Raw genomic sequence first — 24,430 nt, forward strand, 5'->3', positions numbered from 1 at the left:
AATTTAGGGTTGGGCTTTTTTTCAAGAATTTAACCAAATAAGGTCTTTGAAAATGACAGATCGCAATGAGAAGAGAAAAAAAAAAAACATTCTTGCTAATCCTAAAAGACATCTGTCTCTTCAGAGACTGTATAAACCCACCATGAGCAACACACACTTTGATTATGGCGTCCATCAATGAAAAACAAAAGTACTATGCACTACTTGTATGTTATGCGGTTTCTTCAAAGCTACACCTGCTGTGCAATTTAGATTAGCATACAGAAACAATTTTCAAACTCTGAGCAGCTTCTCATCTCTGACATTAGAACAAAATTAGCATACATCACGCATCAGAGAATGTTCAGAGGACAACACCTTAATTTAGGGGCTTATTGTGCACCAGCCAAAAATCACCCAAACATGAGGAAACGTGTGCCCTCCTCCTCCACTATTATTTACTTGTGCTGATAAATATAGTCAAAATAAAGTGAGACTATTTCAAATGCTAGGTGCGTGTGTGTGCATGTGTGAGTGTGTGTGTGTATATTCCACTGACCCTGTTCTCATCGTAGATGATCTGCACCAGGCTGCGGTGCTTGGCCTCACTTGGTGGTGGCGAGATGGGTCGCTCTGGCTCATGGGGCTTTGCGGCCTCCTCCTCCAGCTGTTGCTGTAGCGTGCATGTAAACAAAGATGACAGTTAATGCTTAAAATAAGGCCCTGGACTTCAAGGAAGACCTGCGGCTCACAGGTTTCTGCTGTGAGGTTAGACAGTGTGCATTAGATCAGCTGTCCTTCTCTAGCTCTCCAACAGGGACAGCATTAACTGGCCTATTTACTGTAATAGCTATTAGCTCCCCAGGGTCTAGTTAATCAAAGAGTTACCAAAACAGCTTGTAAACAGAGCCAATGCCTGGTGTGTAGCTTGAATATTCAATGACCAAAAGAGAGAGAGAGACAGAGACAGAGACATAATGACATGAACATGTGGAAAAACAACACCAGACATATACTGGAACAGAGGAAGTTCTTTAACCTACTAGTCATCTTGGCAGGTGACCAAGCTTTACTTGTGATTACACTACAGGACCAGAGGACTTAAGGAAACTACTGTGGAGCATTTTGGCATTCAGAAAGAAGCTAAACAGTTTATATAAAGAAAAGCAGAAATCATAAATGGAAAAAGCAAAGTGTAAATGCAACCAAAGGCTTTAGACTGGGACTGGGGGACTGCTATTCGAACTGTGCATTCTACCCATATGTGGAAGAGGCTAAATGGACCAGTCAGGATAATTAATCCACCCACACTTTATGACACCAATATGTAGCATGTGGACACAGCCACTTCCTTCTGACTTTGAAAATGGAAGGCGATGAGGAGCTTAAACCTATTAAAAAACTTTTAGACACTTAAAAGAAGAACACAGAAAGCTGGAGCTTTAACACATTCACTTTTAAATAGGACATGTTGCATATGTAGAATCTACCTATGAACAACCGTTATCCTTCTTATTATTCAGCAGTGCCAGTTATCAAAGTCTGTGTCTAACAGTGATTTGCTAGTTAGCAAGAAATTAACCGTTAGCCTGTTCTTAAACTCCAAAAACTTAAAATTACCTGATTAAATTATCCAATCACAATTCAGTTTTCTGCAGTCCTCCTTGTGAGATATGTTAGGTAGTGCTTAAACTCTGAACTACTAAACCAAAAGAACAAGTATCTAAATTAAACTTGTATACATAGATGCGAAGCAAGGTGGAGAAAAATCTGATTACAAGGACTTTTGCATTTAATTTACTGCTTCTTTTCAATCGCTACACTGAAAGAGCCAGACCCAAGGACACACTTTCAGTAAAAGCTTGACAAAAATCTAATTCAGCAGCAAGTATATTCTGATATTTATAAGAAACTCAACTTAAAAGGCATCAAAAGTCTCAATCAGGTAAATCTAAGACCCAACTATCTCACCCATTTACAGTAATAATAGAGTTATGCACCTCTAGCTAAAAGGAAATGTGCATTTCAAACACTGCGCATGAAATACATTGACAAATATCACAAAACTATCAGCACAAATCTAACAGAATTAGGCACGTACTAAAAGAAAAAACATGTTTCCCTCTTATTACAGCAGCCAGGAAACTAACATTTCTGACACCCTCTCAAAGAGGTGACAAGTCTATAAAAGACACAAAAGAGAGCTAAGATCTCACTTCCTGTTTACCTGATTTGAATGAGATTCAGTCTATGGGTCTGAAAGCTGGAGACAGAAACTGGAGAAGTATACTCAGCTATAACTAGCTATCTGGAAGAATAGACCAAGTGCTGCTGAGCATTCCCACCCCCACCCACCCTTACTCCTCCTTCTGATCTCCTGACAGGGGCTTCAGAAAGGGGGAAAGGCAGCCTCCAGAGGATATATTTGAGAAGAGTGTAAGATGGATCATCTTTTGCCATTATAGCCCTGGATAAGAATCTGGTGAGGCAAACAGACATCCCCACAGAGAGCCCCCTTCCCTGTTCAAACCCACCATGAAGTAAAACAAAATAAAACAGCCATCCTGAGCTTGGCTGACATGAATCAGGCTGGCTGTAACCTAAACCTTAACCACCACCCATTCACCAACTCTGCCAAAACCTTTTAATAAAGTTTTAGCATGCCACCTAATTAGTCCAGATGTTTTAATGCTCGAAGAGAGCCGGACTGTAAAAATATCCATAAAAAAATACTGTGTGTATTAAGCGACGATGATGAGGGGAGGGATCTTGATTTATGCTGGTGAGCAGCAGAGTTTAGGTTCTCCATCATTTAAAAAGGTTCGACACCAAGGTTGAAATCCAATAGCCGGCTTCATTTTGGTTCTTGTGGTAATTTGAAAAAAAGGGGGGGGGGGGGCGTTCTCAGTTTCAGCAGTCGTGTTGTTCTTGCCAGCAAATTTTTTACAGCAATGGTTGATTTATGTTACTGTGGCAAAAACAGGACAAACTAAAGAACATGTTGTGATGAGACTACATCAGCTGTGACACCAATGGGGTCTCAGACCACCCCCATCTCTGATGTCAGAGCCATCATTTTACTGTCAGCTTTACTGCGTTACTTACAGCGCTGTGCAAAAGTTTTGAGCCACTCTCATTTCTGTATTTTTTCCTTCCAACCCAGACTTTCTTGTATTTCTTTTTATTGAAGTACTGTTGAGCAATAGCTCTCCAGGCTTTCTGAGGGTTTTTCAATTTGCTGCTTTTTCACTCCTGCTACTTAGCACAGACCTATGAATCACCCAAGCATAAAGAAGGAACTTAACTCAATGGATGAACCAGTATTGTGTCATACATACAACTTTGCAAAGAACCAATTTTAAGAACATATTTAGTCAGTTTGTTACCAGAAGCCAGTTTGTCAAACATAAAATTGTATTTTTTGCACAAAAAACTATTAAGTAAAAGTTCGGCATATCCCAGCATGGTGCAGTGTGCCTTTTAAAAACTGGAGGAAACCGGACAGCAATGCAAAATCATTTTAACACAACAGAAGAGCTTTCAATGTCGTTTAAGAAGCCTAGAGAACTATTGCTGAAGACTACTTAAGGTAGAAAGCCTGCCTAAAAGAGGCTGTGTTGAAGAATAAATGTGGTCATACCACTTGTACCTCAAGCTTGTTCGAGTTGTACAAACTCTTTCGCGTCATATACTTTCTATGCATGTTTTCATGTTTCAATAAATCCTACACATCTTTCCTATTTTCATAACAAAATATGAAAAAGTGAGCGGTGAATAAAGGCTTTTACACGCTACTATAAACAGAAACCACAGACATGTAAACATATAAACATCTGGCAAAGTACTCAAACCTATTTTGTGGTAGCTCTCGTACAGCAGGTGTCTCCAGGAGTACATGTGACATACTTTGACAGGGTGAAAACCGTACCCCACACAAACTATCACATGTATGTTGAAGGAACAATTTCAGTAAAAAGAACAAGCTTGGCCATACAATTCTATCACTGATCATGGAAGGAGGCCAAAGTGGAAGTGGTGTGGTCAGCATACGAGTGGTGCACCATAGTCTCACTCCTCCCCCAGAGAAGCTGTTATATATAGCTCCATATACATTTTCAACTTACTTTTCTCCCAAATTAAATAGTGAAGAGAACTACGCCTGGTGTAGTTTGTGAACATAATCACTGCACACCAAGCAAAAAACAGCTACAAGCTCAAACGTGGTGATTACAACACAGCAAAGACTATTTAAGACTTTATTGCTCTGATGCCAACTGAAGCCTGGCAGGGAAAGTCACGCTGGAAAACCAATTATTTCAAACAAACACGACAGTACACTAAGAAAACTCAACACAGGCGTATGCAAGTGCTGGCAAAGTCTTCTATGAGCACGACAAACAGTTCAGTACTTTTTCTTTTTTTTAAACCCAATTTCACTGTGATTTATTAGCATGAATGCAGGATGACTGCACATGAATGACATCACAGCAGTTTCTACTGAACTTCTATGCACAAAATATCTCATGCACACAACTGATTATGTGTAGAATGTTTAACTTAACTCACATGGATATTGAAAAAATTTAAAGACTCAAAATTAGTTTTCCCAAAATCTTTAAATGGTTATAGAATTTTCTTAAAATGAAAGCAGAAATGTCTGACCCATGTGATTATCATGCCAACTAATGTGCTTAAAATATTTCCAGGGTTGCTGTGGCAGCAGAAGCAGCAAAAAAAAAAAAGAGATAGCTAATGAAGAAAGAAGTAGGTTATGAGGAGGAGGAAGAGGAAGAGGACAGCAGCCAATATGCCGTTTTGGGAGCTAGAAGAGCAGGTAAGAGCGACATGCGCACAGCAACCCACCACACAGTTACCATCACAAACAGAATCCACTTTTGTGGGAAACCCTGCATTATTATTTACAGTCTAAATTTATGTTTAATAAAACCATATTTTGTAATCTAGGAAGGTAACAATGATTGCAATATGACACGTGGTAAATGTGTCATACTGACTAAAAAGGGAAGAATGGCAGCTTTGTCTTGTTCAACAATGAAGACAAACTATTTTGCAACCTAGTTAGCAAAGACAATCTTGTAACACATGTTCCCACTGATTAAAATCAGCTTACAACACTTTTGTGATGCTAGTACATTCATAAGATGGCAACATTCTGCAACCAGTATATTCTCAAAGTTAAGAGCAGAATTGTACGTGCACACACCTGTTTTTTGCGAAGCTTGCAAATCTGCTGCTCCACCATGCTGATCTCCCTGTCTACACGGTCCATGTTCTGGATCAGCTCTTCCTTGGAGAAGCGAGCTGGAACCAGCTCCAAGTCAGGATCCATATGGACAGGACTTACAGGGGAGATGGGCTCCAGCTTCCCAATGGCGCTTCCACGATCCTACAGAAGCACAACAGAGAGCGCAGTGTCATGATTAGATGTAAAACATATAAAAGATGTGAGAATTAAGCAAAGGGGGTTTTTTTGTAATGTGACACATGTACACAATGTTATAGCCAGAAGTTTAGAGAAAAAAGAGCCCTCACAAACAACAAGCATAAAAGCTGTTGCTAGAAGCTCTTTATAGAGAACGACCTTGTAGGTTTCCTCCCATGCCTTCCATTTCTCAAGGCCACTCTATAAGAAAAATCATCCAAACAGTGTGTGTACCCTTTACGTCAATAGCACATGCCAGTAAATAAATGCCAGCACATGTGTGCCAGCACATTGGCTCCGTGAACACACAGATCCTCTCACCAGATTTAGGCACAATAGTGACTGTTTAAAAATACAAAATCACTCCATTTTTGTTGCTGTGACGACACTTTGGGAGATATCGGATGGGTAGTGGGTGTGCGGGAGGTTTAAGTTCTGGTGATACTCATTAACCAGCAAAGTAGAAATGATGTGAGTCAGTCAAAAAAAAAAAATACAGGGGTATCTCCATTAACTGAGCAGGGTTTGTGGCCCTGCATTGGTATCCATTTCTGTGGCTTTTTGGCTACACAAAGAGAGGGATTGCGGGAATTCAACACAGCCGCAGCTACAGAATTGCAACAGTGTGCAGCCGCCCACCAGCACTTAAGAAGAACATAATCAAAAATAAAAAGCATGGATGACAAGCAGAGAAAAAAAATAACAATAATGCCACACATTTTATACCGGTATCCAAAATCGTTTTTATGAATTCAACACATCAGGAAAAATTCACTTTTACTATTTTATGCATTTGTATTTTCTTTAAAAGCTGGCCTGCTGTTTCCAGAGCTGCTAACACCGTCTTACATTTTCGACAATGCCCCCGCACAACTTTGTTTATATTAGACTAACGGCTGAAGCTACAGTGGGAGGTTTACATGATCACTCATGGTCTCACTGTTTTCTTTTTTTAGACCACAGATTGGCAAACAGCACAAGCAGCTAATATTAGCACCCCACAGCGCTGAGTGCAGCGAGCTACTGTGAAAGCTCGTCTGAAGTCACTGCACTAGAAAACCACTTGACACTGAACTGACAGAGTTAAGTGTGTTACGTTAATGATATTAGTTTATTGCTATGTAGAGAGACAGTATGTCAAGCCTCCGTACTGTTACTCCTCTGGCTTTCTGCCGTAATGGAAATACCAGTGCTTAATGCGTGCCTGTTGGAACTGTGTACAAGTATTCACGGTATTTTTTGCAGCCAAAGGAAAAAGGAGAGAAGCAGGGAGAAAAAAAAAAAAATCTCTACAGTACTTTTATTCTCTGTGCACACAAACACAAAAGATTCGTGTGATCTCTACACCAAAGTTTTGGCTATGTGGACAAACACCCTTGTACACTCAAACTATAATAACCGTCTGAACAAGAGTAATGCATTTTTTTTACTGTCTAAAATACATCAACAATTATTAGACGAAGAAAGAAAACAGCTGGCTGTCATTTCTCAATAAGAATTGGGCCAAAGATTTGGGTGCTTGTGAATGTTCCTACTTTCTGAATATATGCACACATTTTAGTGTTTATCCAGCTTGGGTTTATTGTGTTATTTTTAAACGTTTGAAATGAAGGTTACGTAAGTAGGCTAATCTGGACCAGGCAGGTGGCATTACAGCCCTGCAGATCTGCTGTGACTGAAAATGTCAGTGCCAGAGGATGCTGAGGCGCTGTCATTAATGATGAAATCCTAGGATAGCCCTAACAAAGCACTCACCATATATAGCAGTAAACTACAGGACATATTCATGTTGTCCAAAAAACATCAGTCAACTATAATAACTTTCAACAGCTGCAAAATAAATACTTGAGTTAAGACCTTGTTTATCCAGATGGGATTTGATGATATGAGAAAACTATGAAGTTTAAACCACTACACATTTTTCAAATCAACTTCTCCCTCTGATTTTGCTCCCTACACTATCCTTTGTTTGGTTAAGCGGTACGTCAAGAGTTCCTAGACCTTTGACATTGTGTGAAAAGGTCACAGTTCAATCGCTAAGCCCAGGCCCAGTATAGCTTATAGCTTAACCGCTTCACACTCTTCTGCATGATGTGAAGCCTTCGACATCCTGTTCTCATGCTAAGTTCAGGGCACTTTCTCAATTCTAGATTGAGAAAGTGCTAGAGTCAACCTACTGAAACCGATATGACTGAAACATGACTTTCACATATGTCAAAGGTGAATGTCATTATAATACTTTGCACCTAATATAACAACAATGCCAAACAGCACTTTGTTTAATTGGATGCCCTACCAACTAACCACTCATTCACAGATGCTAGAAAGGCTTAGAGTAAGGTACAGCCCACAAACACAATCCTACTAATGCCACCACGTGTGCAAAAGCCAAATCATATCATTCCCTCCTCCTTCAAAGCAATCCCGGTTATCAAAGGTGGGTCAAGCTAACCAACATATTACTGCTTTCTGTGATAAACCTCAGAATAAAAGGATTGCACACACGCAACAGCAGCAGAAACCTTATAAGAAAATACTCAAATTTTTCCAATACCCAGTATGCCTTTGAAAAATATCATGTGGAGCAATGACACCGTTTTTCCTTCCCATGTAGTGTCGAGACCTCAAGTAAAGTCACTGAATGCTCTCAATGGGAAAACCACAGCACATGCGGTGCACTTCTGTATTATACACAACCTCGGCACCAACGGGAGACCGGCGTTAATCTGCCAGGAGAGAATGGCTGTCATTCAGATTTTTTAAAGACGGGAGGGGGAGAGAGAGGGGGGGGGGGGGGGGGGGGAGTGCATTAGTCAGCTTTGTCACACGTGAATTCCTACAGTGCCATAAATATTTCATAACATCAACAGCAATGCTCATTTTTAAGCCATATAAGGCCAGTGAAGTCTGAGATCACCCCTGTAAAGACTATTTCTCCTAGTGTCTCACTCGTATGCTCCCTTATATTTCATTTTCTTTCCAAAACCACAAATTCAGGATGACTGAACAATGGTTTACTGTAACATGTTGCCTTTGTCCCTCTGATTCTCAGTCCATGTGAGTCATGCTGCAAGCATCAGCTTCGTCTGATACTACTGGCCTACTCCCTTTTTACTGTTAGTCTTTTACTCTTATTTTTTTTCTATTACCCTTTATCTGCACCTCCCTACATTTGCCCTTTGCCTCATTTCAGCCGCATCTCCCTTTCTAACTCAGTATCATTAGGTGCACTTGTTCCACACAGTGACTGCATCTGACATCACTTACATAATGGGTTTCCAGCCCTTGCCGCTCTAAGGGGGAATTGCTGGCATTCCTGAATGTTTCCCTGCTAGCCTAAGAGTCTGTGTCTTTTTTCCCCTGCGCCGTCTGTTATTGTTGTATCTATTTACCATTCCTTGGCTGGCTGCCTCCCCTGGCAGTTCGAAGCACTCTGTGTAAAATCAGGAACACCTCCTCATCAGCAGCTCTACACACAAGCAAGTCGTTTTGATCTGTAGTTCACACAGTTTCGTGCTCAGTCTTTTGAAATCTAGGTCAGCTCTATTATTTATTAATTGCTGTTTCACAACTCCCTTAGTCTTCCTACTGCTGCTCACAGAGAGCCAGCTTAGCTACAATGCTGAATCTCTCTCTACAACCTCGGCTGTGTGTCTAATAACATCCTCTGGGGCTCTGAAGGAGGCAAATAAAAAACAGATTTCTAGGATGATTTTTTTTTGTGTGTTATTTTTCAAGGAAATATGTTACCATTTTTACATGATGAATCATAATTGTTGAATATCATTTTGGTAATACAGCAACCTCCCAAAATACTGATTGTGTTAATTGAAAAACTTTGTGGTACATCTAGCCCTGTATTTTGCATTTAGCATAGCTTTCTTCGATTGTTATTAACAGCAAAGTCAAGGACGAATGTTTTTTTGTTTCCATTCGCTTGCTGGCACTTTTACTGTACTTCATACCAACTACTGACCTTTGTCATGTCCTCAGGCCCTCCCAGAGGCAATGGCGGGCGGTGGGATGAAGGCCTCATCACAGACTCTGGTCCCATCTCTAAACGAGGCCTTTTGATATCTGCATACTCCACCTCTGATTGGCCAGTGGGCTCTGTTAGGTAGATGTGCTCATAGCGGATATGCTGCTCCTGACCTCTGCAAAAGAAAAAAAAATACAAATGCAGCAGATAAGAAAAAGTACAAAATGTTACAGAAGGAAAAAAAACAGATACTGATGAAAAGCAACATTTTCCTTGATATCTGGTTCTTACACAGACATGGTGACTCCATCTTGAAACGCACAGGACCAAAGATACTGCTAAAGTCCAGGTGCCACATACGAAAGGGCACTTAAAGATGTCTTGGTGATTTAGTGCCTTGTTGGTTTTGTGCTAAGTGAGTACAGTTTATTTATAAAGGTACTTTACACAGACATGAAGTCAAAGTGCTCTACAACAAAACAGTATAAAAATAAATACAACTACTGGAGAGAGAGACACAATAAAACCTGCTCTATAACAGATAATTAAAATATAGTTAGTAGCGAGACAAAACCACGGAATAAAATAGAACTACAGTAAACAATTAAAGGCAGTTAATATCAAACAGAATCTCTTGCTCTCCTTTTAAAAAAAGTTACAAAGTTAGCGCTCATATAACCAGAGTGAAAGACTACTCCATTACTGCCACCGAGTGAAGGCTCTGTCCCGCTACTCTTCAGTTCTAAAGCCTTATTATAATTCCCAAGTCCGCTTGGGTTCACCTGATGTAAATTTCATAAATAGACTGAGCGTGAGGGTCCATGTTGAACAATCCACAAGCCTGCCCATGTTTTGTGACAGAGAATTTACATTAAATGGCACCGACTACACATGGGCCCAAAGTGGTAGGCTTGACTGGAGCTAGTCCATTTAGTGGTCTGTATACAAGCATTTTGAAATAAATTCTAAAATCCACTGAGACCAATGTAATGTATGTATAAAATAAGGGTAGTATGAGCTTACTCCCTAGAACATGTTAGTCTGCCTGCGCCATTTTCTCTTGAATATGAGAAAGATGGGTCATCTAACCCGGTAAACAATGTCCACAGTCTGTGCAGCAATAATCATGATACCCAATAAAGAAGAAAATAAAGAAAATTCAATTCAATTTTATTTTTAAGACACCAAGGCTACGTCCACACGTATCCGGTAAACGCAGATTTTTCTATGCGTTTACACCTTTCATCCACACACAAACGGCATTTTCGGTCACTGAAAAAAGACTTTTAAAAACTCCTGCCAGGGTGGAGATTTTCGAAAACTCCGTTTTTGCGTTTACGTGTGGACGAGGAAAACTGAGAAAACGCAGCGTCAAAGGTGTGTGCGCTTTCTTGACATCACGCTGTGCGCCACGTTATTGTTTTGGTGAAATGGATTTCTATAATGGCGGACTTGGACAAAATACTGTTGCTGTTAATTTTACTCTCTGCAGTGTTTAAATGCTTACATATACACACACAGTTTCTGTCCCTCCACACATAGGACTCAGTTCTGCTTCTATGCGCCATCTTTGTTTACCCTTTCCCACCCAGGCTTCTAGACTTCTGATTGGCCAACATTTCTACACGGTTAGGAATATATCGCAACCTGTTGCTTTGGCATGTTCCTAGCAGCGTTTCCTTCGTTTTTGCATTTACGTGTGGACGGGATTTTTCTTAAAAACAAAAACGGAAAATCTCCGTTTTCAAAAATACCCGTGTACGTGTGGACTTAGCCCAAATCCTAACAACTGCTGCCTTAAGGCACTTTGTGTTGCAATGTAAAGCACGTACAATAACACATAACACAAGAAAACAGAAAAACAAAACAAAACAAAACAACAGACCCAGGACTGAACCCCGCATGTTAGTAAGTCATGGTAGAAGAGAACTTCAAGCTTCAGTTACAGTCCAAATTGGACTGACTGAAACTCTGTCTGAGAGTAACTGCAAAGGTATGAAAATAATTGCCATCTAATTTATAAATGCGGAATGCCAACATGTTACCATCAGTCTGAATGAGTCTTTATCAATAAGCAAAACTTGTGGGGACTTGACTCCACTGGCTGCCCGCTGTTTGTGTTCTGTATTCAAGTTCATATAGAAAAGGAAGGTTGTTAACCGCAAATGTAATAGAAGTAAATTCACAGTTTAACTATGTAGACAGCAACACATGTGATTTTCACTGATTTGTCACAGTTAATTGCTGTATTATCAGAAATAGATTGCATGGAAATGCCAGTTTGACCCCATATAATTGCAGAATAAAAGCAGACCATCTTATGGCAACATTATAGGCAGGTTTTAGTGCCAGTGTTGGAATCCTTAACAATCTCATTTTGCAGTGTTACAACTGTTGTCTTTGTTTCAGTTTCCGAACAACGCACTGCATTATGGAAACTGTTAACATTGCAGATGTATGGCAATTCGACTGTGCCGGTGCTCATCTGTGATTGGCGTGCTGATGTACAGCTCCTGGGTGACCGGTTCCAGCCTGTGAACCCCACCCTATACATACAGCCCACAGAACCAATGGCGAGAGAGGCTCACTTGCTTCCCCGACCGCCTAAGTATGAGTATTGAGAATGAAGTGATGTTTTCTTTTCTTTCTTTTTCCGTGAGTTAATATAAACGGGCATCGGAGCTTAGCTTAGTTTTTGTTTATTATTTTAGCCTCGGCTCACCCTGAAGTGTTGACACTCCTGTTTTGTTGTTTTCCCCTCACGTTTTTGGAAATAAAAATGACATTTAAGAGAGATATGGTCTGTGGTCAAAAATGACGCCATCAGTTAACGAATCTGAGAGGACAACACTAATCCTGTGGGCTAGAGACAAGACTCAGAGCAGGCTTGTTTTATCATGATGACCTAATTAAATCCCATTTACACAGACCACATGTAACAAAAACGACACGTGTAAACAAGTTGACAGTTACAGCCTGAGATCAGGCTGTCCTAAATCCTTACTGTTGTGTTCAAGGCTCACACAAACGTCAGCAGGCTTGGCTCGGTTCAAACAGAATCATCATCAAATAATCACTGACTGCCTTTTTTTTGTTGTTGTTGTAATATGGCAGCATGCAATTGGTTACCCAGGACTGGAAAGTGGGGGGGGGGAAGGAAGGAAGAAAATTGGAAATGGTGACTCACTGTAACACTAACATTTACAGCAGCATATACCGAAGGTCTTTTGTGGGGTTTTGTATGCAGTGACCACACACAAAGTCATAAAAGGCTTTGTTTAAAGCTTCCGAGGAAACTATGACACTCCCTATACTGCACACCAAAACAACAATGGCTCTGGATGTTTGAGCCTTACTTACTTACAATGTGGCGTGATCTAATCATGATATGCTGCATGTGCAGTGCTAGTATAAATCACACTTTTCGCATTCATTAAATTCATTAGTACACTGGGGAAACCAGTACAAAGGGGGTCTTGGTGTGTAGTCAAATGACAGTTTCCACATGTTAACTGCACTCGCTACTTAGATCTGGGAAATTTTATTAGCCTGGTTGTAAATGGTTCTCTGTTCTTACTAAGGGAGCAGTTTTCTCAAATCTGCCCTGAAGGCAGATGCCAGAATGTCAGTGACTTTGCTGCCAGTGTCAAAATGGAAGTGGCTTCTGAAGAGAAGAGGGAAAACACAACCATAATTGCTGGTCCAGACCCACAATGGCCTAGTGTGAGGTTTCTTTATGTGCCAAAGAACATGTAGCCCATCACTGTCTGGAGGGGTGGTGTAACAATCAAGACATTAACATAATCAAAAAATGTGGTCATGCATGTTGGACTGAAATGTGTTATGCTTTTTTTTTTTTAAAATAAAATAAAATAAAATATTGAAATCAAGAAGAGCAATGGATTGCAGAAGATTCTTAATTTTCTGCATTTTTAATCAATCTGAACACAATACTCCACAATGACAAGGCAAATGGATTTGTGAAGTGCTAATCTTTAACCTCTCTCATGAATAAGAAAAATATGACCTGATCCCATTTAAAGACAAGTATCAAAGATTATGGACTGCAAACGGTAAAAGATAGAGCTATAGATATAACAAAAACAATCGCAGGGCAAAAATATTACCCAGATGGTGTGCGATTTCTCCCCCGGACACAATTTTCTCACTCATTCAGTCGAATACTTCCTCATCTCCATAGAGGACTGGCACTTACATAATCACATCATCAAACTCTAGCCCACCCCCTTCTCTCTCCGTCTCTCCCCCTGTCCTTTTCTTCTCTTCTCTTTCTTTCTCCCTCTCTCCCATGTGAGCGTGCAGAATAATCTGTTCACTAGGGAGGATTTGTCTGGAGGATAGGAGAAAGATGTGCATGGAGGTGAGGGCTGAGAGTGTATGGGAGAGAGAGGGAAGGGGCAGCACAACACCCCACAACAGCTCCATTACTTTCTTACTGGCTTGGGCCCCATTATGCCAAGAACAGAGATCATGTATGCTGATCGCTGCCTGTTGTGAAAGCACTACAGCGTTTGTGTGGCTGCCAATCTCTTCGTTGCTCCCCAGAGGAGCAGCTACGCAGCTGTGCACAGTGCAGGGAAGGCTAACACACACAGAGAGAGAGAGAGAGAGAGAGAGAGAGAGAGAGAGAGAGAGAGAGAGAGAGAGAGAGAGAGAGAGAGAGAGAGAGAGTGTCTGACTACTGGCTAAATGCACCACAGCTGGGATGAATGAAAGTGAGATAATGCACAGTAGAGTGGGGACAGCGGGTGGAGCTCAAAAACTTCATGCAAAATGTGCAAGCCATCTACTTTTCTGTTCACATTACGGAATAAAGTTGCCCAATGGCCAAAAATACTGGGGAATATTTACAAAATATCGTAGCAACCACATTTATTCAAATACTTTAAAGATCTGTTTCTAGGAAATCCATGTGTGAAATACAGGTAGAGGCAGAACAATCAAATGAAATAATGTATGTAAAGTAATTCAGCACATTAAAGGCCTTAATCAAAAAAGACTGCATTGCAATTACAACTGCAACACATTTGAATGAAAGAAAGACTGGGATGTCTAGGCATTCAAAGAGCAGCAATACAAAGGATTCATTTAAAAAGACTACGAACACTGCCAAACTGCACCTACCCATATCCCCAAAAGACTCTGATTACTTTCACAGAATAATTCAAGAATAATGCAGGCTATGGTGCAAACTAATTTTCCATTCTTGCACCAGACACGTTTAGACACTCTGTTCTGTCCAGAAAATAAAGTATTAAGTGGTTTCAGTATCTTGTTATGCTTGCTAGAAAATGTATTCGCTCCCTTTCTCAAGAAGCCGGGATGATCTCACACAGACGGGAAGAGGGGGAGTGAGCGAGATACTGCAAGGAGTAAAAATGAAGGTGAAACAAACAACTACCATAGTGGTTCACAAGTGATTACACTGCAACGGTTTTCTGACCTGTAATTAGGTTAAAATAGCACATTTCCTCCTGCCTTCAGTCCAGATTATTGAAGAGAATACATTGATCTGTCAAACTGTTTCTCAGTATGAGAGATCTCTGCAGAATGGCACAGTTTCTAAAGGCCATATTAGTGCTCACATTTTCTCCCTGAGCTTGCTACAAATGGAAACATGGTGTGCAGAATTACCGAGACTTGTGAAAAGACAAGCACACAGAAGAGAATAGACTGAAGGATTCCAAAGGCCAGAATTACACTATTCACACTCTGAATGAGCTTCAGTCTGAATTCTGAGATCTCTAAAGGAATGCTGAAGCCCTGAAATATTCAGTTGAAAGCTTCCCCACCCACAGACGCCTGCCAGCAAGACCACCGGTTTATTTCAGCTTCTAGAAAGAAATGTGGGCTACCTGTCTGTAATCTCTCCTTCTCATATGAAGGTTATTTTTTATGTGCTTAAAAACATAATTCATTGCCACTGTAAAAGCTGCACAAGGCACAAGTGAGTCAACTCAGAGAGACTGCCAAATGACTGAATGAAGAGTCAGAAAATCAGAAGCTAGTGGGAAGCATTCAAACTGTGCAGTGTTTATCTGTTTATCAAACCATGACCCAATGTTCCCGCACTGCGGGCTAAGCTAATAACTGTTAAATGGGGCCAGTGCACAGCTCTCTGTTTTACAGTGAAGACCATAATGCTAGCAGACTGACACTTAAATAAGCCAAAAATAAAAAATATGCCACAGCCCCACAGTGCTACAGAATCATTTTGCCATCTGCTGTCTGCCATGTCAGACACACAAGATGATTTATATACTGAAAGACAGACCCCAGCCTTCTCCTGACTTACTGTGCATGTAATATCTGTCAGCTGATTTCTAGTAAAGTCTGCCTACATTTTGTATTCCATGCATGTTTTAATACATGCAAGAAAATCTGCCAAACAACTGAGGAGGAAAAAAATTCTTGTGACTTATCCTCTGAGCGTCATGCAAAATTCATATCATGCACATAAATTATTTATAAGTGCTCATCAAGTTTCATCCTCAAAAAGAGAATGGCTATATAAATAAAGACCATTAGCAGGTACAAGACCTGCATCTCCAGAGACAAGTTACTACTCATACAATTCTTTGGCTGATTTACTGTTTAGTCGATTGGAAAAGCCTTTTTTTTTTTTTTTTAATAAAGAAAAAAAAAAAAACACCTCTGCAAGCTTCATTGCCCAGCAGAGCAGTTTAATACAACATTACAGAAGAATGGCTGCAGATGTCAATTACATAAGGATTACACTGGGGGAGGGTTAACGGGCACAGGCTTTAACAGAATAATACTGCATAAAAAACCCTGTCTGCAAGAAGCCTCTATCGAGCATGCTGTGGCTAGCAATCAACAAGAACAAATACATCAAATTTGGCAATGCCACATAAGCATCATCCATCCAATATCCAGAGCTGGCAGCCCAAAAGGCCGCTCCCTTGATGCGTGACATCTTCCCCATTCACCACAAAGTCTCTGACTTTCATCTACTACTACAGCTCAAAGTCCCACATTTCTAAAATTGCACTATTAAGGATGAATTTTTTTTTTTTTTTTATTGAAATGAGCATCTAGTATAAAAATATGGTGTCACCAATAAAACTAAAGCAGTGGCAGATGCTGAAATGATTTGTAACAATACATCAATAGCATTTTTTTTGTTCAGCAAAAGCTATAATTATGGTAACCTATAATATTTTTTGTAGCAGACATTTTTGGGCATTCACTGACACCAATTTTATATCTACACATACATTCAATTGTAATCAGTGACCTCATGCAATTTATAAAAAAAAAAAAAAAAAAAAAAAGATCAGGAGAAATCTTCTCTGGTAGGTTTCAAAATTAGAGAAATGTGTTCCTCGTGAGGGGATAGACCATATTCATGAAGAAGGCACCCTTACCTTTCACTCCCAGGCTGGAACTCTGAAAGCAAAGAAGGTCGACGACGATGGGGCTGGGTGAGGTGGGGGTTGTATTCCCTGCTATGATGAGAGGGGTAGTCAACCAGTCCGACGTCCTACAACAGAGACAACAAATCTTGCATAAACTCCATCCTCATTAGAACACCACATAGTAAGAAAACCACAAATTTTCCCCCCCAAAAAAATCTCCTGCCTTGGTTCTCCTGTAACGTCTTATCTTTTATTTTAAGCTCTCTGTGACATGTCACCAATTGACACAGTCCATCAACTTTCATAGTCCAATGAATATGATGACATAAAGGAGCAGTAGGCTTAAACTACTGGTGGCCTAAAGTCTTGGATCTTCCTGCCATTCAAGTGGGGGGGAAAAAGCCTTGCAAACACTGAAGGTCAGTGAATGAACTTTTACGTCAGCCAGAGGCCTCTTCTTTCAAGCACAGACAGCTTTGTCCCTGATGCGTGGAAGAATATAATCTTGATAATTAGGAGATGTGGGTGGAAATCATGCGGAAGGCCTTGATGCCGACTCCACAACAAAAACATGAACTTTCAACTCAAACATCTAATGAGAGGACCATTTTCAGGTTACACCAGTGTAATCTGGAAAAACACCTATGGGGGTCTTTAGGGTTAAGCCCTTTCCAGTAGATCTGATTAAAACCCTGTTTACTAAATATCCAAGTAGGAACGGCCAAGCCACAACTACAGTTTTCATCTTTCAAATGTTTTCCCTACAAAACAAAAAGGCAACACAAGTGATTCCATTAAAATCATTGTGTGTAAGGCTCCTTACCGTGTGTGCCCGTTGCAGCTGCAGTGGTAGAGAGGCGGGGTTTGGCAGGTGCCGTGTGTCCACAGTCCTCCGGCCCGGCGGCACAGTCTGGGGATGAGAGGACATGCTGGCACAGCCGCTTCCTCTACAGGCAGGAAGTGGGTGTTGCTGTAGAGCAGATGCCACGCATTATCGGCCGTTTCTTTTAGCCTGCAACCTATGAGAAAAGAAAAGAAAAGAAAACAGATGAGATGTTTTGAAAGTTAGGTCAGTGGAATTGCTCTCAACAACAGAATAATCACAAAACTGGCCGTAAGCACAGCTCTTTGATGCTTTCTGGCTAGTACATCCAGAAAAGCTAGAGATCTTAGAATGTCATCACCTCCCTACCACAGCTGCTCCACCCTTAGTAAAGAAGTGAGAATCCTTGCACCTGCTAGACGCAACCTCTCATTCACAGCCTACTGAATGGCCCACTGTCCACACACGGAGGACTTGCAGACAGACACCGGCCAAGACAAGCAACCAGCCAGTAAAAATACTCAGAGTGCAATGGGGTTTTAGGACCAACATAAATAACCCATTTCCAGATAGAGATGTAGGTCTCAAGAGTCAGGCCACTAGATTTTAACTGCAGATGACATTATGTAAACCAGAGTGGTCACATCCACAGAGTATGGCATATATGGACCAAAAAGCTGGACAAAAAAATAAAAACAGCCCTAAGTTGTAACACATCTCTAACTACATGAGGTATAGCCAAGCCAGTCACATAGGCCTGAGACAACTTTAATTATCATTACTGAACATATATGTGGACCTCAGGCACCTCCTGCGACAAGGAAGCAAGTGAAGAGAATGTGTTACTTAAAGGTAACAGGTGTTAATCACAAGGACAGACATACAGAAGAATAAGTTACAATTACCTTGCAAGGCAAAAAATAAATAAATAAATAGTTAATTCAATCGATCATTGCATATCCATTCAAAGCAACTGCCTTAGAGTGTCTTCTATGGACAACATAATCATACAAAATAAGCAAGAATCATCTAATGACATGCTAACTGCAATGCAAAGGCTCAGAAGTGGTGGCAGCACGCAGTACTTGCAATACACTGGCCGCAACCCTGTAATTGGGTTTAAAGCTCCATGAAAAAGAGGGAATAACTGCCATGTCCTCATTACAGCGACCATGCAAATTACAGCAGACATTGGAAAACATATTTGCAATATAAAAATTAAAGAAAATATTGAAGAATATGGAGGATATGTGAAATTTGTTTCTCAATGGGATCGATGGAAACATTTATAGTCTTATTTGTTTCACACTCCACATGATGTTCACCGCGATTCTCAGGCACACTTACAAGCCTGCTTTGCTAGTAGTAGTAGTGGATGGACTAGTGCCTGCGACATGTGTCCCTGTGACTTCTGCCAGCAGAGAAATTAGGCCTCCTGCCATTTCTGCAGGGCTTTGGCTAATGACGCCTCCCTCTCATAGCTCATGTTTCAGTGCTGTGTGTGGCTCACAACAAGAGGCATGGTGAAATATGGGCACTCAACAGGGGCACTGATCGAAATCTTGACAAGATAGCAAAGTGCTTTAAGTGCACTGCAATTTTGTAAACTGAATGGGAAAGCCACTGTCACTGAGCCAAACGCTCAAAACAAGTCCAAATGCATTTCACTGCTCGACGACAAGATAGGACACGGAATAGTTTCTTACTTTAGTCTAAAAAACACTATGCAAAAACACTTAACAACAAACGTAAGTAGTTATTAAACACATGAAATAAGTAATACTAACTACGTATTCATACTTTAATATGCAACAATGTTTAGTGATTTGATAAATTAATGAATATTAGAACAGAAACTACAAACACATTCTCTTGTTTCATTTGGTTACTTCCCAATTTTATTGATGACACACATATGAAAGACATGCCCTATATCCTATGTAGAACCCCTCTATTTCCAATACTGTATTAACAGATCTAGCCTTAACTACTGCTACTGGCTGTTAACTGAGCAGCACTACTTAATTTCTTTAGTGGTGAGTAATGGAAAGAGAAGCACTTTGCCTACACTGAGATTAGACTAATTTTAGATTTAAATTATTAAAGAATAGATAATAAGGAAAATTAATATGCTGTTTAGCTCTACAACGAAATATTAATGTTCACTATTTTACAGAAAGTGGCAATGTTATTGTGCTGGGCTGCTCCAGAAAAGCTGGCAGGTTACCAAGTAATGGCAGACAAACATTAAAAAACTACAGTCAACCACTGCAATCTGCAAGCAACCAAATGAATCACTTGGTGCAGCAATAAGTTTAATCCAGCAACAGCCAGAAGCCTTCAGTAACCACTGCCAACCAGTCGGGGAATACATGTTGTTCCCTAGCAGCCGATGGTTGTATCACATCCAATATGGCGAACAACTCTAGAGTATTGCGGCCATGACATCACATGACAAACCGCAACTACTGGCTATAGTTCCTCATAGTGAGCTCCTTTCAAGTCTCTCAGCTGGGACAGGCTGAGTAATAATCTTAGCAACTGGTAATAAAGTAGAACTTTTTATAGCACAATGAACCAGAGACCAAATAACAGCACTACTTTGGGCAGAGTACTATTGTGCCAGTCTCCATTGTCTGACTATGATTTTGACTCTTTTTTTCCCCAGCACAAAGAGGGGCATTATCTACCCTTCCTTCCTGTTCAACTGTCACAAACACAAAGTGTCACTTGATTTCAGTTACGCAAAGGGCTCTATTACGAAAGGCTGAACATGGCTCTGACTGTAAGAAACAGAGGAGCTCTGTAAACATAGGCTCAGAGGCCACAAGATGGGAAAACACTGCTCAGAGTCTCACACCAACTAGAGACTGTGCCTTTGTGTCTAGCAGTCTAAACTGTGGCTTCAAATATTTTCACAAAACTAGTGCACACTCATTGTTTGGTCAGACAGACTTGAGTAAACAGACCACAGAGGGAAAGTCCTTTAGCAGAAACCCTTAAATAATTTAAGAAACTCTTGCTGTATTGACATAATGTGTACTATTCAAAATAAAAGGTCAAAAAAAAAAAAAAAGGCTAGAAAGACTGAGATGAGCCTACCCACGCAGAAACCTCTCTTTGATGACTGTCGTGTTCAGAGAGATTCCCCTGAGAAGTGAGAAAACAAGTCTGCAGGCAGTCACAAGATCAGCAGAGAACAAAAAACCTCAATCAAGATGAGAGAACCAACACAATGAGTGATCTTTGACATCCACTCTGAAGCGAAAGGGGCCTTCCAGACGACGGGCTAAACACATGCACTGGCACTGCTACAGACACCCACAGGCAAGTCGTTGGCTTGCTTCCAATGCTGCAAATGAACTCAGTCACCTCACTCTCTCGCTCTAGCGTGCCTTCCTTCCCCACTCTCTCTTTTTACTCTCGTCTTTTCCACATAGTAGAGTGGGCCTCAACCTTCAGCAGTGCAAGCCAATATTTCATCCTCTTACCCCCACACACCCCACCCTCCCTCTCCATTTTAGGAATGGCTGTGGAAATACTAGCACAGAGCACACAGACGGCTTGCAGCCTTCAAGTGGAGCAGAAGGCAGACTTCAAACAACAGTTTCATTCTACTGACATAAACAGTTATTCAAATCTCTGTGTGCTCAGACTTTGTAGCTCGAGCACAATTGATTGTCCTCATTCCTGAGAAAATTAAAGGATTTTTTTATATACATGATTGTGAATACTAAAATAGAAGCAAACAACTATTTGCCATGTAAAGATACAACGCTGTAACTGTATCCTTAGCAGGGACCTAGTAAGCTCACTACCAGCTCCATATGTTTATTCTGAACTGAAGTAGCTTTGCATGATTTACAGTTCAAGGTAATCTGTGTTTATCCTAAACTGGGTCTTAGTGTATCCCCTCAGTCCATCCACCATCTGAAACAGGCCATTTTAGCTCCCTTACCCCTTCCTTTATGCCAACTTTCTTGTGATTGGCTGCCACTTGTAAACAACAAGTAGGTGAGGCTGCTATACTCCCTACCCAGCTCAGATACCCAGAGAGTGCCTCTCTGGGACCTCCCTGTATTTTAAAGAGATGCGAGTGAAAGCAGCATTCAGCTAAGTGACAGGAAAAATGTGGCCACTGCATCAATTTGTTTTTGTCTTTGATTCTGGTGTCTCATCCAACATCCAGAGGTTACAAATGTTGCTTGTTGCCTCTTGAAGAAAAACAAAGTTGCTTGGTCATCCAAATTAGATACTGTACTGTTATTTTTGTTCATTTTAAACCAATTCGATTACCATTACACAGTAGATTCTCTTACACATTAACCTAAAAAACCCCTCGTGCTTATCTGACGTCCTGCTTAGAGGCTTCAAAACCATTTTATCTACATGGCAGAAGATTTCTTACAGGTACTGAAATCACACTCTCCTACAGTCTGGGTAACCTCCTGTATTAACATTTACAAGTGTGTAAGCTTGTGTTTCAACAGGACTTTAACCTAAGTGTGTCCATGTATTTTTTCAGTCTTTACCAGTCTGCAGCTGATCCAGTGAGAGGAGGAAAACCAGACATCACACATCTTTGCACTTCCTGTGCAACTTTCTGTTTGTTTATACCAAACCAAACGGTTATGGGCAAAATACATTTCAGATGTACGAACTGCCCAGACATATCAGGTGATCTGAGACAGGTCTGCTTAATGTCACTGGACACCCTTAACATCTTGTGGTAGTCATAACATGATTTCATATTTTTCAACTCCTAGTTTTTTGGGGGGAGCAACCTGCAGTCTTATAACTAATTCTGGAGAAACTTTAGCATAGTCTTACACATTCATGTGTAACACTATGCAGCTCTACTCCAACATTTTTCCTCGTTCCCCATCCACTGAAATTTAACACAGAAACAGAGCCCTTGCAATTAATCCACTGAAGCCTAACAATTAGGCCCAAATAGATCTTTTAAGGTCAAAGGACAGAGAAGGTCAATGCCCATCCTAAGATGATACAGTGGAAATCATTACACTATTTGTTTTATATCTAGAGACAAAAAAAAGGTTTCTCTTGACACTGATGTTTCCCAGACATGGCCTTGCCTTGTTTCACTGTTTAAATAATTCATTCTGATCGGCCTGTGTCATGAACAGAAACGCCAAGAAGAGGACGTACTACAAACAGTGAAATGAAAAAAAAGAAGAAAAAGAGAGAAGGTGATTGCAAATACCTTTCAGTTAATCCCAGAACAAAAAACACTAAAGATCCAAACCAAAGTGCACCAGCATTTCTACTGCCAAGCTGAAACATCCAAAACAATGACGACAAGGCAGACTGCTCTGCCTTTAAAAAGTAGGATGATGACATAAAAATCAATGCTGTAAAGAGGTCATGATGTAAGATATCCTTATTGTGAGTACATATTTAATCTAAGACACAGCCATAAAAAAAAAAAAAAAAAAAAAAAAAAAAAAGAACACAGGCACGATTTGTGCCAACAGACAACCCGTGTGATATGCGATGATCAGCGGCATCTGGCCAATGAAGAGGGTATTTGCCTGGTGTGCTAATGCATTAATTAAATATTAGAGCTGGAGACTCAGGCTGGTGCAGTTGTCATTAGTTAGACAATCACTGGTGTTGCTTTCATAAGGTGACAACTGCTACATCAGTAGCCTTTCAATTATTTTTAGGCAGCACGAGGAACAGCGCGCCTATGAAAAATATTCCCTTTTTTCTGCAACAGTGGACTCACCCAAACTTACTAATAACTGCTAGGTTACTATTAGACACCCGTCAAAGCAGTCACCAGTGTGGCTTAAATTCTCAAAAACAGATTTCTTGTGTGTTCAGCATTTAGGCTTTGAAATGTGCATCAGAATTGGCAAATCTCAATATGTTTGGACTAGTAATGAATCTATCACTAACATCTGCTCTACCCAGACTAACAGGTATCTGAAGCCCTCCTATGTTATCAAAACAGAAAGACTGCTCAGAGTTTTCAGCTTGAAATAAGGTTAAACTTACACAAATGTTAGCTTTCTGTGTCTATTTTAAAAAGCAGTGGGACCACAAAGGCTAAGAGGTGAAGTGTACTTCACACACTGTGGCAAATTCTGTTAATCTAGAGATAACATACAAAGATTTCAACATTCAAATATCTAAAAATCAGGCCAGAATTTGTGTTTTATTTTTGAATGTACTCGATCTTAATTTGGCAATAGCTGCAAGGATGCTAGAAGCTTTCCTAATGATAACACTGCTAGCTGCCACATAGGAAAGCAGTTACCCAAACACTGCAGCCTACCCCTGCTTGACTTTCACAAAGGAAATCTGCGGTCACAACACACAGTCAGCAACTGAAGACATTGTGCAAAAAGTGTGAACACCCACAGTCAACTTTGACACAGCTGTAATTTGCCTGATAGAAAGAGTTACAATGACCCTTAACCACAGCCTGTCAGACCTTTCATTTTAAATCTGACGGAACAGCACTGCCTATCACACTAACAGCAGCATGATTAGAAACAAAGACACCTGCAGCCATGAGACACGAGTAAAAAAAGAAAAAACAACAACAACAACAAAGCTATTTCAGATGCCGTGACTGAAAATGAAAGTGGAAGTATTCAAGTATAAACAGCACAGGAAGCTTCACTGATATGGCTCTTATTAGGTAAAATAACCAATGTAATGCTACCCAAATAAGGTCTTTTAAACGCAAACCTACTGTGCCATTTAGTTTGACAAGAAAAGTAGAAAAATAATGCTTGCCATACAATGCAATACGATGATTAAAAGCCTTTATATTC

At 40.4% G+C, this 24,430-nt stretch overlaps 1 protein-coding gene across 3 annotated transcripts in view; it reads right to left on the bottom strand.

The window, feature by feature from the left end:
* The window catches only part of ncor2 (nuclear receptor corepressor 2), a 90,621-nt gene that overhangs the window by 55,158 nt on the left and 11,033 nt on the right, over positions 1 to 24,430 (bottom strand). For all 3 annotated transcript variants that reach the window (XM_005473081.4, XM_005473080.4, XM_013271582.3), the window contains exons 2-6: positions 17,625 to 17,820; positions 16,811 to 16,926; positions 9,399 to 9,576; positions 5,204 to 5,386; positions 539 to 652 (exon numbers count right to left, since the gene is read on the bottom strand). In XM_005473081.4, the coding sequence (XP_005473138.1) occupies positions 539 to 652; positions 5,204 to 5,386; positions 9,399 to 9,576; positions 16,811 to 16,926; positions 17,625 to 17,729 (696 nt within the window). In that variant the 5' untranslated portion in view covers positions 17,730 to 17,820. The remainder of the gene's footprint in view (positions 1 to 538; positions 653 to 5,203; positions 5,387 to 9,398; positions 9,577 to 16,810; positions 16,927 to 17,624; positions 17,821 to 24,430) is intronic.

This window comes from Oreochromis niloticus, linkage group LG12 (assembly GCF_001858045.2).
Source record: "Oreochromis niloticus isolate F11D_XX linkage group LG12, O_niloticus_UMD_NMBU, whole genome shotgun sequence".
Classification (NCBI taxonomy): domain Eukaryota; kingdom Metazoa; phylum Chordata; class Actinopteri; order Cichliformes; family Cichlidae; genus Oreochromis; species Oreochromis niloticus.